This window comes from Dermacentor silvarum, chromosome 1, assembly GCF_013339745.2.
Source record: "Dermacentor silvarum isolate Dsil-2018 chromosome 1, BIME_Dsil_1.4, whole genome shotgun sequence".
NCBI lineage: Eukaryota > Metazoa > Arthropoda > Arachnida > Ixodida > Ixodidae > Dermacentor > Dermacentor silvarum.
In genome coordinates, this window is record NC_051154.1 from 285,473,589 (window position 1) to 285,484,975 (window position 11,387).

The window sequence follows — 11,387 nt, forward strand, 5'->3', positions numbered from 1 at the left end:
ATCATTCTTATTCGCACGACGAGAATCACACCACGAAGCCTGCAGCCGGAACTCTATTTCTCGGTCTTAGAACAGGCAAAAACCAAGGTGAAGTTGGAATACAAATTTTCGATGCCTTTTGCGCCCATACTTTACTTACTCTTTACTTACTCTTTACTTACTTAATTATCCGACCTTGAGGACCATAGTCTGCCCCAAAATTTATTTTAATACGTTATCAGTTGGGGTGTCATAGTGGCAAACGTGTGTGTGCGTGTAGTGTGGGAAGCCAGTCACGTGACAGACGCATAGAGGGGATGGGTGAGCGTAGTAAAGCGCGTTTATATATGTTTCAATTATTGATGCACATATTTAAAACACAGCTTATTGTGTCGACGCTTCGGCCACAAATCGACATTTTTCAAGACCATTCTTGAGAAAGGTCAGTATCCGGCCGAAACTTGACTATAATAATAATAATAATAATAATAATAATAATAATAATAATAATAATAATAATAATAATAATAATAATAATAATAATAATCGTGTTTCGCATGAAAGGCGAAGCGTCGATTGCAATAGCAAATTAATAAACAGCTCTGCGACGCAAGGATCGCATATTTCTATTGCCCGTATAAGCTTGTAAGCACAGGCTTACTAACTAAATTAACAAGCATGGTCTCACGCGCGCACAAGCAAACATGAACACATCTCACTCGACGACCTCGGAAACTCGCTCTCTAAACGCTGGAGCGAGGAAGCGCGGCAGCAGAATCGAGCGAATTGACCTTCGCGCTGCATCTCGCATCCACGCGAATTTAGCCGCGAAAGCACAGCGCACGGTGGAGTCTGTCCGCGTCCCAGATGGTTTTCAAGATATGGCGGCCCGCGCGGCCGCGTTTTAGGCAGCAGCCGCTGGCGTAGAACGCATCCCCCTTCCTTCCCTCCCCTCCTCGCGGAGCCTTGCGCGCGACGGAAGACGGCGTGCTTCCTTCCCGCTTTCCTCCCTTGCGCGCGCGAGGTTCAGCCGCCATCATCGGCTCGCCCTCGCACGCTTTCACTCGCGCATACAGCCTACGGAGCGCGCCGACGATGTTATCGCGCCTGGAGTTTATACGGAACCTCACGGCGACGACGAAGATGACAGTATAAATGCGCCGGGAGTGCCCATATAATTGCTATCACAATAATAATAATAATAATAATAATAATAATAATAATAATAATAATAGTAATCATCATCATCATCATCATCATAATGTCCACTTATCGTCTTCAGACTGATGAAGGAAGCTGCAGGTAAAAGCTGCTCTTTGCAGAGGCAGCTTGACGAAGGACCACAGCTGCACAGCTGCCTCTGTGCCTGTGTGTGTCACCGCCTGTGTGTGTCACGTCTCAGCGCCTGTGTGCGTCACGTCTTACTTCGTCCTTGTCTTTTCACGCGCTATAAGCCTCACGATACCTTTGTCCAAACAGTCAGCAACGGCAGTTACAAAAGCAAACAACATACAGCAAATTTGTTAGCTAAATGCAGAGGATATCTTAGTGCTTTCTCTCATAAACAGACAAAGCACAAGGCCAAATTTAAGGGTGAGCAAGAGAGCCAATGTAATCTAAAAACCTAACATATGCAATTTTCGCAACTCGATCGCTGTACACTGTGCCGACTTTCACATTAATATGAGATAGTCTAGGCATTATGTAGTACAATTTATCTTTGGAACAATTTGTTTTCGTGGTTGCTCAGCCGCTCATCTCTCAAACATGCAAATTAGGTGGCGTGGCGCACCAAGTATATGAGCCCTTCCTCGGCTCTCTCTCTTCACGGTAATTGAATGTTCGGGAAGTGCTCGAATGCAGGGCTAATTACCTACTGATCTCTAGCCATCAATGTGGGCACGTTGGCACTGTCACCAAAGGTGGGTAGCGATGATTTCGAAGGCCATTTTGTCCGATCTAACGTCTACGACAAAGAACTCACAATGGGAAGCACGTTTTGCGCGGTCTATGAACTGCGCGGAGGCAGCGCCAATAATTCCCTGATTGAGGAACAGCCCTCTCGTCAAAACCTGATAGAGGCCAGCATAGTGACAGCATAGGATTAAAAAAAAGCGCTCCTTTGACGGAGTGCTTGTCAATCGCCGGTACGCGTGTCCCTACTGGTATTCTATGAAATCGGACCTGCGGACAAATTACGCAGAAAGGTGACCACATAATTTAAAGGCACCCAGTCAGCGAGGATGCGCTAAGAGCGTGGAAATAGGAGAAAGATAGCCAGTATGGGTAAGGGTTCCGAACGCTTGCCTAAAGTCTAACATCACTGCTAACGAAATGAGACACAACGCAGTAGGTGGTGGCTTAAGTTTTGAGGCGGACCAGCGATTGCCACATCCCCTTTTTATTGTTAACTGAAGTGTATTTGAAGACTGTCTAGAAACCATTCCTTTCAGTCTAAGATCTAATCACTAAACCGGTAGATCACTAAGACTCTGTACGATACAACGCTAGTCTGGGCCGTAACCACATTGTGGTCGAACAGTGAGACTCGCTTGGTCGTAAGTCGAGACAGTAGTCCTTGATTTTAACTTAGCAAAAAGTACAAATGTAAGGCGCTGTTTACTTCTGTGTTTTTATCAGTGTTGTTCTGCAAACTCTGCATTTGAATGTGTAAATATTTTCGCTGGAATACATCTCCAAGTTTGTCACCTCCAACCTGCCTTCCACTTCCTCAGCGCCGATTATAACATTGATGAGACACGATCAATTTCAAGGAAAAAGAACAGACTTTACTGTGGTTATCACTTTCCACGTTTGTTTGCATCGTGTATTTAGCAATGTAACGTTTTGATGGAGATGGAAAAGTGATGAAGACAATATCGATTTTGTTGACTTTGTGTCTGATCGCTATAGTTAATTTAACAGTGTAGACGTTAAAAAATTAAATTATGGGGTTTTACGTGCCAAAACCAGTTCTGATTATGAGGCACGCCGTAGTGGGGGACTCCGGAAATTTGGACCACCTGGGGTTCTTTAACGTGCACCTAAATCTAAGTACACGGGTGTTTTCGCATTTCGCCCCCATCGAAATGCGGCCGCCGTGGCCGGGATTCGATCCCGCGACCTCGTGCTCAGCAGCCCAACACCATAGCCACTGAGCAACCGCGGCGGGTAGTGTAGAGGTTATGGACCGTTAAAATTCCCGCCTGTTGAAACAATACACCCTTGCGGGCTTCATGTGTTATGCTAAAAAAATTCATCACCCCTTCCACTATGTGAAGTTGGTTTACCAGCGAAGCTGTTTAGCGCACGACATAGATGTGACATAGAATTTTGAACAAAGGTATGAAATATTTATTGTCCTCATCGGTGGTCATCCTGACGATAGGTACGCACAGGTTCGCGTATCACCTTTGTTATTAAATATGCCCGTCACGTAAGACAATGAATGGCTCGTACCCCCTTAAGAATTGGCTCATACGACGACAGAAGTTTTACGCTGAAATGATGAGCGGCAATGGTGTCACTGAGTCAGAAGACGATGACGAACGCCTAAGCAGTGGCACGAGCGCATTCGCGCGGTTGCGCCGAGGACGCCAACGAGACAGCTGTGGATGAAGACGACAACGCTCGAGCCATTGCTGATGATGATAGTTTTTCAGCACAGACGCCACAAAACCCCAACTCCTAGCCATAGACAGCTTCGCGGTAAATACAGCTTCGCTGTATTTTACAGCTTCGTTGTAAAAGTATTTTAATATACGTACATGTACTTCTTTGGCATGATGTATATAGTCCTTGCAAGTTTGTTGTTTTTAAACAACGATCTTTTGTTTTGAAAAAAAAGAGTCCTGTTTAAAGGGCATCAACTTGCCAATTATACACTGTTTAAGAAGTGCCTCGAGCGGCCAGTCGCGCGGCAGTTATGCGTGTATTCGCGGGCTTCTTTCACGCTCGGAAAAACACTTATGTAGCTCGTATTGAGTAACAGAAAGCTGTATCAGGAGTTTCTCGTGTTTCTCTACAATTTTTTCATTGGCGCTTTTCATCTAATGATGATAATTGAGAAATTTAATAAATAATTAAGACTAATTGTCTAATTAGGTGGAATGCAAAAACAATCTGAGTATCTCCGAGCAACGGCAAACAACATTACCTTGGTTCTGTCCAGCTACGTATAGCATTTGCATGTTTTAAAACTTTGGCGCAAGTTAAGTGAAACAACCTGTACAGTGAACGCAGTTAAACCATGCATGGATCCGGGAGCCGAAAGCGGTGCGGCGTACTTCTAGTGCATTTCTCTCTCATTTACAGCTAAATCGCCACTGATTTTTAAGCGAGGCTTTATAGGCTCATGTTTCGGTGGTGGTGGTGTCACGCTGAAAAGTGGGCCGATCCTGGTGATTGTGCCGAAAGGGTTCAAGCATGTACCCCTGTGGGCACGGGGACATCTAATGCGCCCTTGAACTACCCTTGTCACACGTGAGACCCAAAGAGACAAAATCACCAGCCCTTCTTCTGGCGAGAAAAGGGGGGTAAGCGAAACTTGTCATGAGATTCTAGCGTGAGGGCTTCCGAAGCCAAGGTGAAACGTCAACCAAGAGCCGCCGACCCTGAGTTTAGGGCAAACGAAGTGGAACGCCTGCGACAGCGTCGTCTTGCCACAAGCTTCGCTTACCCCCATTTTCTCTACAGGGGAAGGGCTCCGAATTTTTTTACTTGCGCTGTTCGCACTTGCAGCGTTTGCCAGCCATGACCACACGGCCAGCTGAGCGCCGACAAGCAGCTTCTTGACGCCGTTTACTCGAATTTACCAGCCTTACACTAAGCGCTTTATTTAACGGAAGATCCCTATACCAACAACCAACAAGATAAAAACGTGCCATCTTGGAAACAATATCAGCAAGTAATAATTGAACAGTCAAGTGCCTTCATTTAGAAATTGAGAAATTTATTTTGAGTCGCTTTCCATACGCGCAAGCCAAGATTTCTTAACTGAACGCAGGGCGCCTTCTAATTTTCCGATCTTTAACGAGCCTCCAAGGTAAATCCCAACTGCGGATTTCTCTACATCTGACCAGCAGGCTTCCGCGATGACTTGGGTTCTCACTTGCGCTTCTGGCTTTTCGTAGCTCTCGCCGCAGGCTTGGCACGCCGGGATCTCGACGAGGTGCTGCTCGCCGCCTTCTTGGACTTGACCCGCCGACCTCTACGTGTCGACGACGAATGGCTGCTATGGGCGTGGCGCCACCGTTTGCCGCCAGTCTTTTTAGTCGCGCTCGCTGCAGAAGAGGTGCTCTTGGAGCGATGGCGACGGCTTTTGCGTCCCCTCTTTCGTCCGTGGCTGGTCTCCGAGGCGGTGGTGGATTCTCCTCGGCGGCTAGCGTTGCGCTTGTGGCCACCGCGGCCGCTGCGAGACGAGCGCCTGGATCTGCCGCGACTCTTTCCCCTCTTGGCATGGTGGCTGCTGCTGCCGGGGGAGTGACTGCGCGAGCGGTGTCGACGCTTGGTGGCTTTGGCAGCGGCAGAGGTGGCGTCGCTCGGGGAGGAGCTCGGTGATCGCGCCTTGCGGCTAACCCTTGGCGCCTTCTGTGAAGGCCCCTTGCTGGTGGACGGGACGTTCACATCGGCGTCGGGTTGCGGTTCATCTGAAGCCTTCCTCGCCTTGGCAGAAGCCCTGGTGGTAATGGCTTGCTGCGTCGCCGTCTTCGCTGGCCGGGGCCTCGTTGTTGTTGGAGACGGGACCTTGGCCGGCCTTCCACGCGTCCGCTTCACGACTGGGGCCTCTTCAGATGTACTGCCCCCATCGTCAGCAGCAGCGGGCTTCCGCTTAGCCCGGGTCGCCTTGGCCGGAGCCGTTTCCTTCTTGGATGGGTCTTCCTTCTCTGTCATGGCGGCAACAGCACGGCACTCTCCCTCGGCCTCGGTCCTCCGTCGACACTCGTTCCCGCGGTTACCCTGCCGTTGACCTCAGCCTTCGGGCTGACAGGGAATGGACCGCTGGCCTGGCTTCAGGAGGAGCCAAGCCCAGTGGGAGGATGGCCGGCTGCCGTGATCACATCGAAGGTGGCTCCGGCCAATCGAGCCTGGTTCGCGAGCCCCGTGGAACGGCGCGTGAAGTGCCGGGCTTCTTTCTCCTCCGTCGTGCCGATCGTCTCCCGAGCAGTGCTAGCTTTTACAGCGTTACAATGCTTGGAATGGTTAGCGATGGTAATGCAAACAGCGTAAACAATACCCCATATTTATGAACAGTCTGTTTCAAGCACAATGTTAGTACTACCGGACGCTTCGGAACGGGGATACAAGTGAAAAATGAACTTGTGGATTTCATAATTGCATGTGTTGCTGAGAGCAGCTGTGCAGTACGGATTTACCACAAAAATTGTACTGATCTATATGTGTATGACTTAGGGAGTGGACTTATGCTATTGCAATTTTAAAATGCTTGTAATCTTTAGTCGATATTATGGGTTTCTTCCACTCTTTCAATCTAAGGTAATGCACGTATTCAAAGCCATATTACTACCTTATGGTAAAACAGGATACTCTCTACTATTATGTCCGCATCACCACCCAGCAATATTTCTCATCAAAGTTGATACTTTTTCTAATATTTTATGAGTCAACAGAACGTCTCCCTGTGCCTTAAAGGGGCCCTGAACCACTTTTCATCGAAGTGGAGAAAGGCATTTCAAGTGAAAATAGGCCATTTAAGAAATACTTTGCCGCAAAAAGTACTTCAATGCGTTCAGCAGAAGCGAAGGTATTGACAATCGAACACGGTCTCCACTGTGCTCACGTTCATTCTTCCATGACTTGCACTGCGAAGGCTACGGGGGTGTGGGGCGTGACCTCAACGCTCCGCCTTCTAAATGCCACCGTGGCGCACAGTTCAAATTTCATTTTGGATGTTAACGTAGACGCCACGACTTATGATTTTGGAGCCTGCGATGCGCTAAACATAAGCCAGGCGAGGTTGTCCTCAGCGAGCCGCAGTGCGTTTAGCCATTGGACTCGTGGCGGCTCCCCACGGCGGCCGCGGTATCTACGCTGTGTAGCCGAGCGCAGCTATTAGCGGCGAGGATAGGGTGCCTCGAGGCCCAGCGCCGCAGTGGCGCTGGCATCGAGGCACCCTAGTCACCCTAGGCTAGAAAGTGTAGTGGCGCCCTCTTGCGAGTGACGTCACGGCCAGGACGGCGCTCGCTCCGGCTCGCTCGGCTGCCACGCGCGCTCGTTCGCTTCGTGCAAGCCCGGTGTATGGGATGCGCCAACCGTACTTCCTGAATCATGTTTTGGCTGCTTTCTGCTGTCACGGATTAAGTGCATTCTCGTCTTCGAAACTGCGTGCATCGTGAAAATTTGCTGCTTGGATATCGAAGCTATATAGAGTTGCAGGGGTTTCTGCTTTTGCGACGCAAAGGTGGGCCATGTATGTTCATAAATATTGCGTTAAAACAATGTCTGCAAATTCAGTGTGGAAAATTTTAATTGTACGCTGCTTCGCTCCAAACTTAGCATTTCTTTAATACTTAGTTATGACATTTCGTTTTACACGGTAAAGCAATATTGGTATTTGGTGTCAACTTTATATATAAATCAGTACGTTAGAATAGGAGGCTGCTTGCGAAGCTTTCGTCAAGCTTCTTATTGCTCTGTTGAGTTGTTCTACTCAAATTTGGGTACTGGGGTAATGCGTAAAAACAAGAGTTAGGCGAACACACATGTTTTACGAAAAAACATTTGCTGCTACTTTCACCTTTCTCTGAAACAGCCACCCAGAAAAAGCATTATACATGGTATAGCAATCACCTGAAAGGTTCGTGGTTAAGATCGAGAGCCAAGCCATTACATGCCATGCAATGTTTCATGGTGGCCTGAAATGGTCTTTATCGGCAATATGGTAGACACCTCCCGCAATTGAAGCAACCGACAATCATTATGTATGACGTTATGACGATGGGCGCACTGTTCGTGAAACCCTTCCGTTCACTACAACTTCGAATTGAAACCATGGAGTAATCCTTTACAACGCCATTTGAAATCCCTATAACATACTCGAGGCACCAGAGTGCAGCTTCGGCTGCCTGCAAAAGGCAGCCGAAGCTGCCTCTTCTGGGCGGCTTCGTTACGCAACATTGTCACGCAACTACAGTCTGCATGTCGATGTCTCGAACAACAATGGTGTTTAGTTATACGAATAGAGAACCATTCTCTACGTCAGCCCATAAAAGACCCCCTCGTATACCCGCCTCATAAAGAAGATACTTTATATGCAAGCCTCATATGAATTCACTTGATTTTTGACCTCCTTCGGTGAATGCTGATATTTTCTGTGTGTGCCATACCACTAAAGAATGAAGCTGCGGCTTCTTGGTGACGGCAGACGTATGGTCTAAAAGGCATATTTCGCCCAATACGTTGCACCTAGCAGTTGTGTCAGTTTCGCCAAGCAGATCGGAAAGAACGGTTCCCCAAGCAACAAGCAGCGCTGAATTGTTAAACTGAGCAGAGCGTGTAGCACTGAGAAGAGAATAAATATTGGTCCATGGGTGCTATGCAGGATCCGCCGAGTTTGGCGAAACTCGGAATCTTCACGAGCTCTGGCGACGCCGCAAGATGAAAGAACTTATGGTAACAAGACAAACTTTGTCCGTCGCACGCCTCCAGTTTTGTTGGCCACATCTTGGCCGAGTGCACAGAACTCAAGACCCCCCTCCCTCCTCCCCTTCCCGCCAACACCCCCAATCCTCAACCCCTTGAGCTATGGGAGACCTTGTTATCCAGCCCCGCCCTACCGATTCAGCTCGCACTGACGGACAGGGGCCAGGAGCTGCTGGGAACATATGGGTCCCGTAACTAGGGAACCACCCCGTCTGGTACCTGTGGGAACCACCAATATATTTTGGGCCTAATAAATGTTTATTCATCATCATCATCCAGTTTTGTTGGTTTATCTAGATTTACTCTGGGTGGCTATCATCTCTTGGGCGTTGCCATATGTGTAGTCGACAAACTGGGGCTCACGTGATCATACGGTCGGTGCCTGGTCATACCTTCTTTCACTTGTTTGTCGTTCCACCGAGTGCATTACAGCCGCAAGCAAGTTATAAAATAAACGCATTTAGCACAATAATATTAGCCACATTAATGTGGGTTATAAGTATTTTAAAGTTTACAAGATGTACACTGAATGTGTATTAGACTAATTTGTAGTTTAATACGTTTCGCGTTATACCACGAGGGGACGCTCGCCCTCCTCTCTTTTCCTCTGGATTGGATTGGCGCGGCTCGCTACGTGCATTCGCCCCAATTTCCAAGCACAGATTGGTGTGCGCCTCGTTTTCACACTGTGCTTTCTACAGATTGCTCGTTGCTCGCGCTAAAGTAAGGCTGCGGGACGAAGTGAGCGTCGGCTAGCGCAGAAGTGGTTTGCCGGGCGCTTACCGTGTAAGCACTCACGAATGCCGGAAAGCACTCATAGAAGGGTCAGAAAACTACGCTTTATTTTATTTTACTTTGTGATGCACCTTCATACTGGCTAGCGCCTAGCGATGGCTTCTAACAACCGCAGGAAAGAGTCTTTATACTGGGTAGCCCGAGCGATTCGTGGCTTCTAACAAACGCAAGCAAGGGTCTTTTCAGCGCACGTGGCCGTTGATTGCCACCACATCCATCCCAGGTGGGACTCCCGCATCGGTTCAGTTACCCTGTACCCACCGCTGACGAGGTGGCGCATCATTTTTTGACGATAACTTTCTATTTTTTGCGTGTGAATACCCGTGATGGGATTCACAAATTTCACGCTGTGGTTGAGTGTCTACCAATGTCTGCCATTGAGGCATAGCCCCGTTAGCATCAAGTGAATTTGGGATACAGTTGTAGGCGGCCAATTCAGCCGCCGTGGTTGCTCACTGGCTATGGTGTTGGGCTGCTGAGCGCGAGGTCGCGGGATCGAATCCCGGCCACGGCAGCCGCATTTCGATGGGGGGCGAAATGCGAAAACACCCGTGTACTTAGATTTAGGTGCACGTTAAAGAACCCCAGGTGGTCAAATTTTCCGGAGTCACCCTCTATACGGCGTGCCTCATAATCAGATCGTGGTTTTGGCACGTAAAACCCCATAATTTTTTATGCGGCCAATTCGTCACTACGACTAATGGTCCCCAATCGAACATTGGCTGCAATAATGGCGCCTAGCATCACCGCCTTTAGTTGGTCGACCTTGACAAGTCGCCGCACCCTACCAGTCGTGCAGACCGTGCCGGAGACCCCTGGGCCACCATCTTTAACACCGCCGTAATTTGGCGGCTGGGCGGTACGTTGTCTCCTGTCATTAGGCGGCCTGATTGTACTTTTGCTCACCCCGATGAAGGCACTCGTCAATTTGCGCTATCTTCCCAGGGTCACTGAGTGGAGGTCGCGCCAGCAGCTCGTCCCTCGCGACCTCACGACGGTAGTTCCTCCAGTCGGCGGTGGCGTGCTCCGATAGAGGAAACAAGTCACCGGTCATCTCCTTCAATAGGCATATGTCTACGCTTTTGGTCACGCAGTACGTGAGTCAAATCTTTTGCCGCCAGGAGAGGTGGTCGTTCGGATGGCTGAGGCCGTCCGTGTTGGCGAAGTAACTTCCTTCGCCTCTCTGCCCGTGCAGTACAGCGGTACCGTGTGCGAAAACTGATTTCGGCACCTGTTGCACCGGAAGGCAGCCCGGCGTCCATTCTGAGTCTTGCTATATAATGTGACCACTTCGCCTTCGCAGGTTCGTTGGTCCGGGTTGAACCCCAGGTGCTCGCAGGTTCTCCAGTACTCCGATGACGACGCCGGACCTGGACTGGGGCTGGGGCGCGGTGGACGAACAGCGCTTGAAGCCGGGGAGAGCCGAAGCGATCGCACGAACTTTTCCTCCGCAGCCTAGTCACACCACTCTGTGCTCGGGAAGCATAATTTGCCCGCCACGCTGACGAGGGCCTTCGCCTAACTCGTCACACAACCAGCGCCCTGACGCTTTGGAAAGGCAAAAATGACGCTGAAACTGTACGTCGGTCACGTAGGTGAACGGGTCCAGACGCTCATATTGACGCTTACTGCCGCTGGATGCGATGATACAGGCTACTGCTGCCGCCGACATGTTCACGAGTTCAACTTGAGGGGGGTTTCACGATGTACGAGTTTGGCACGAGTTCGCCTGTCAATCAAAACCGTAGGTCACGCCCCACGTGAGCCATGTAACTCTTCTGCGCGCCCACCATGGTTGGGCCACGCCCAACTTAATTTTCGGCAACAGCGACGTGGTGCGGAACTGAGAGGCATCAACAATCTTGACCGCCAAAATAAAACACGCACAACGCATTGTCATCGGTGATGTACTGAGCACCACTATATAAAAAAAGCGTCGACTATCACTGGCA

At 49.3% G+C, this 11,387-nt stretch overlaps 1 protein-coding gene across 1 annotated transcript; it reads right to left on the reverse strand.

Annotated features, from left to right (window-relative positions):
• Positions 1–5,085: 5,085 nt before the first annotated feature.
• LOC119441280 (serine/arginine repetitive matrix protein 4-like) lies at positions 5,086–5,871 on the reverse strand. The gene has a single exon (XM_037705908.1). It carries the CDS (start codon positions 5,869–5,871, stop codon positions 5,086–5,088), a length of 786 nt encoding a protein of 261 aa, XP_037561836.1.
• Between the last annotated feature and the right edge of the window lie 5,516 nt (positions 5,872–11,387).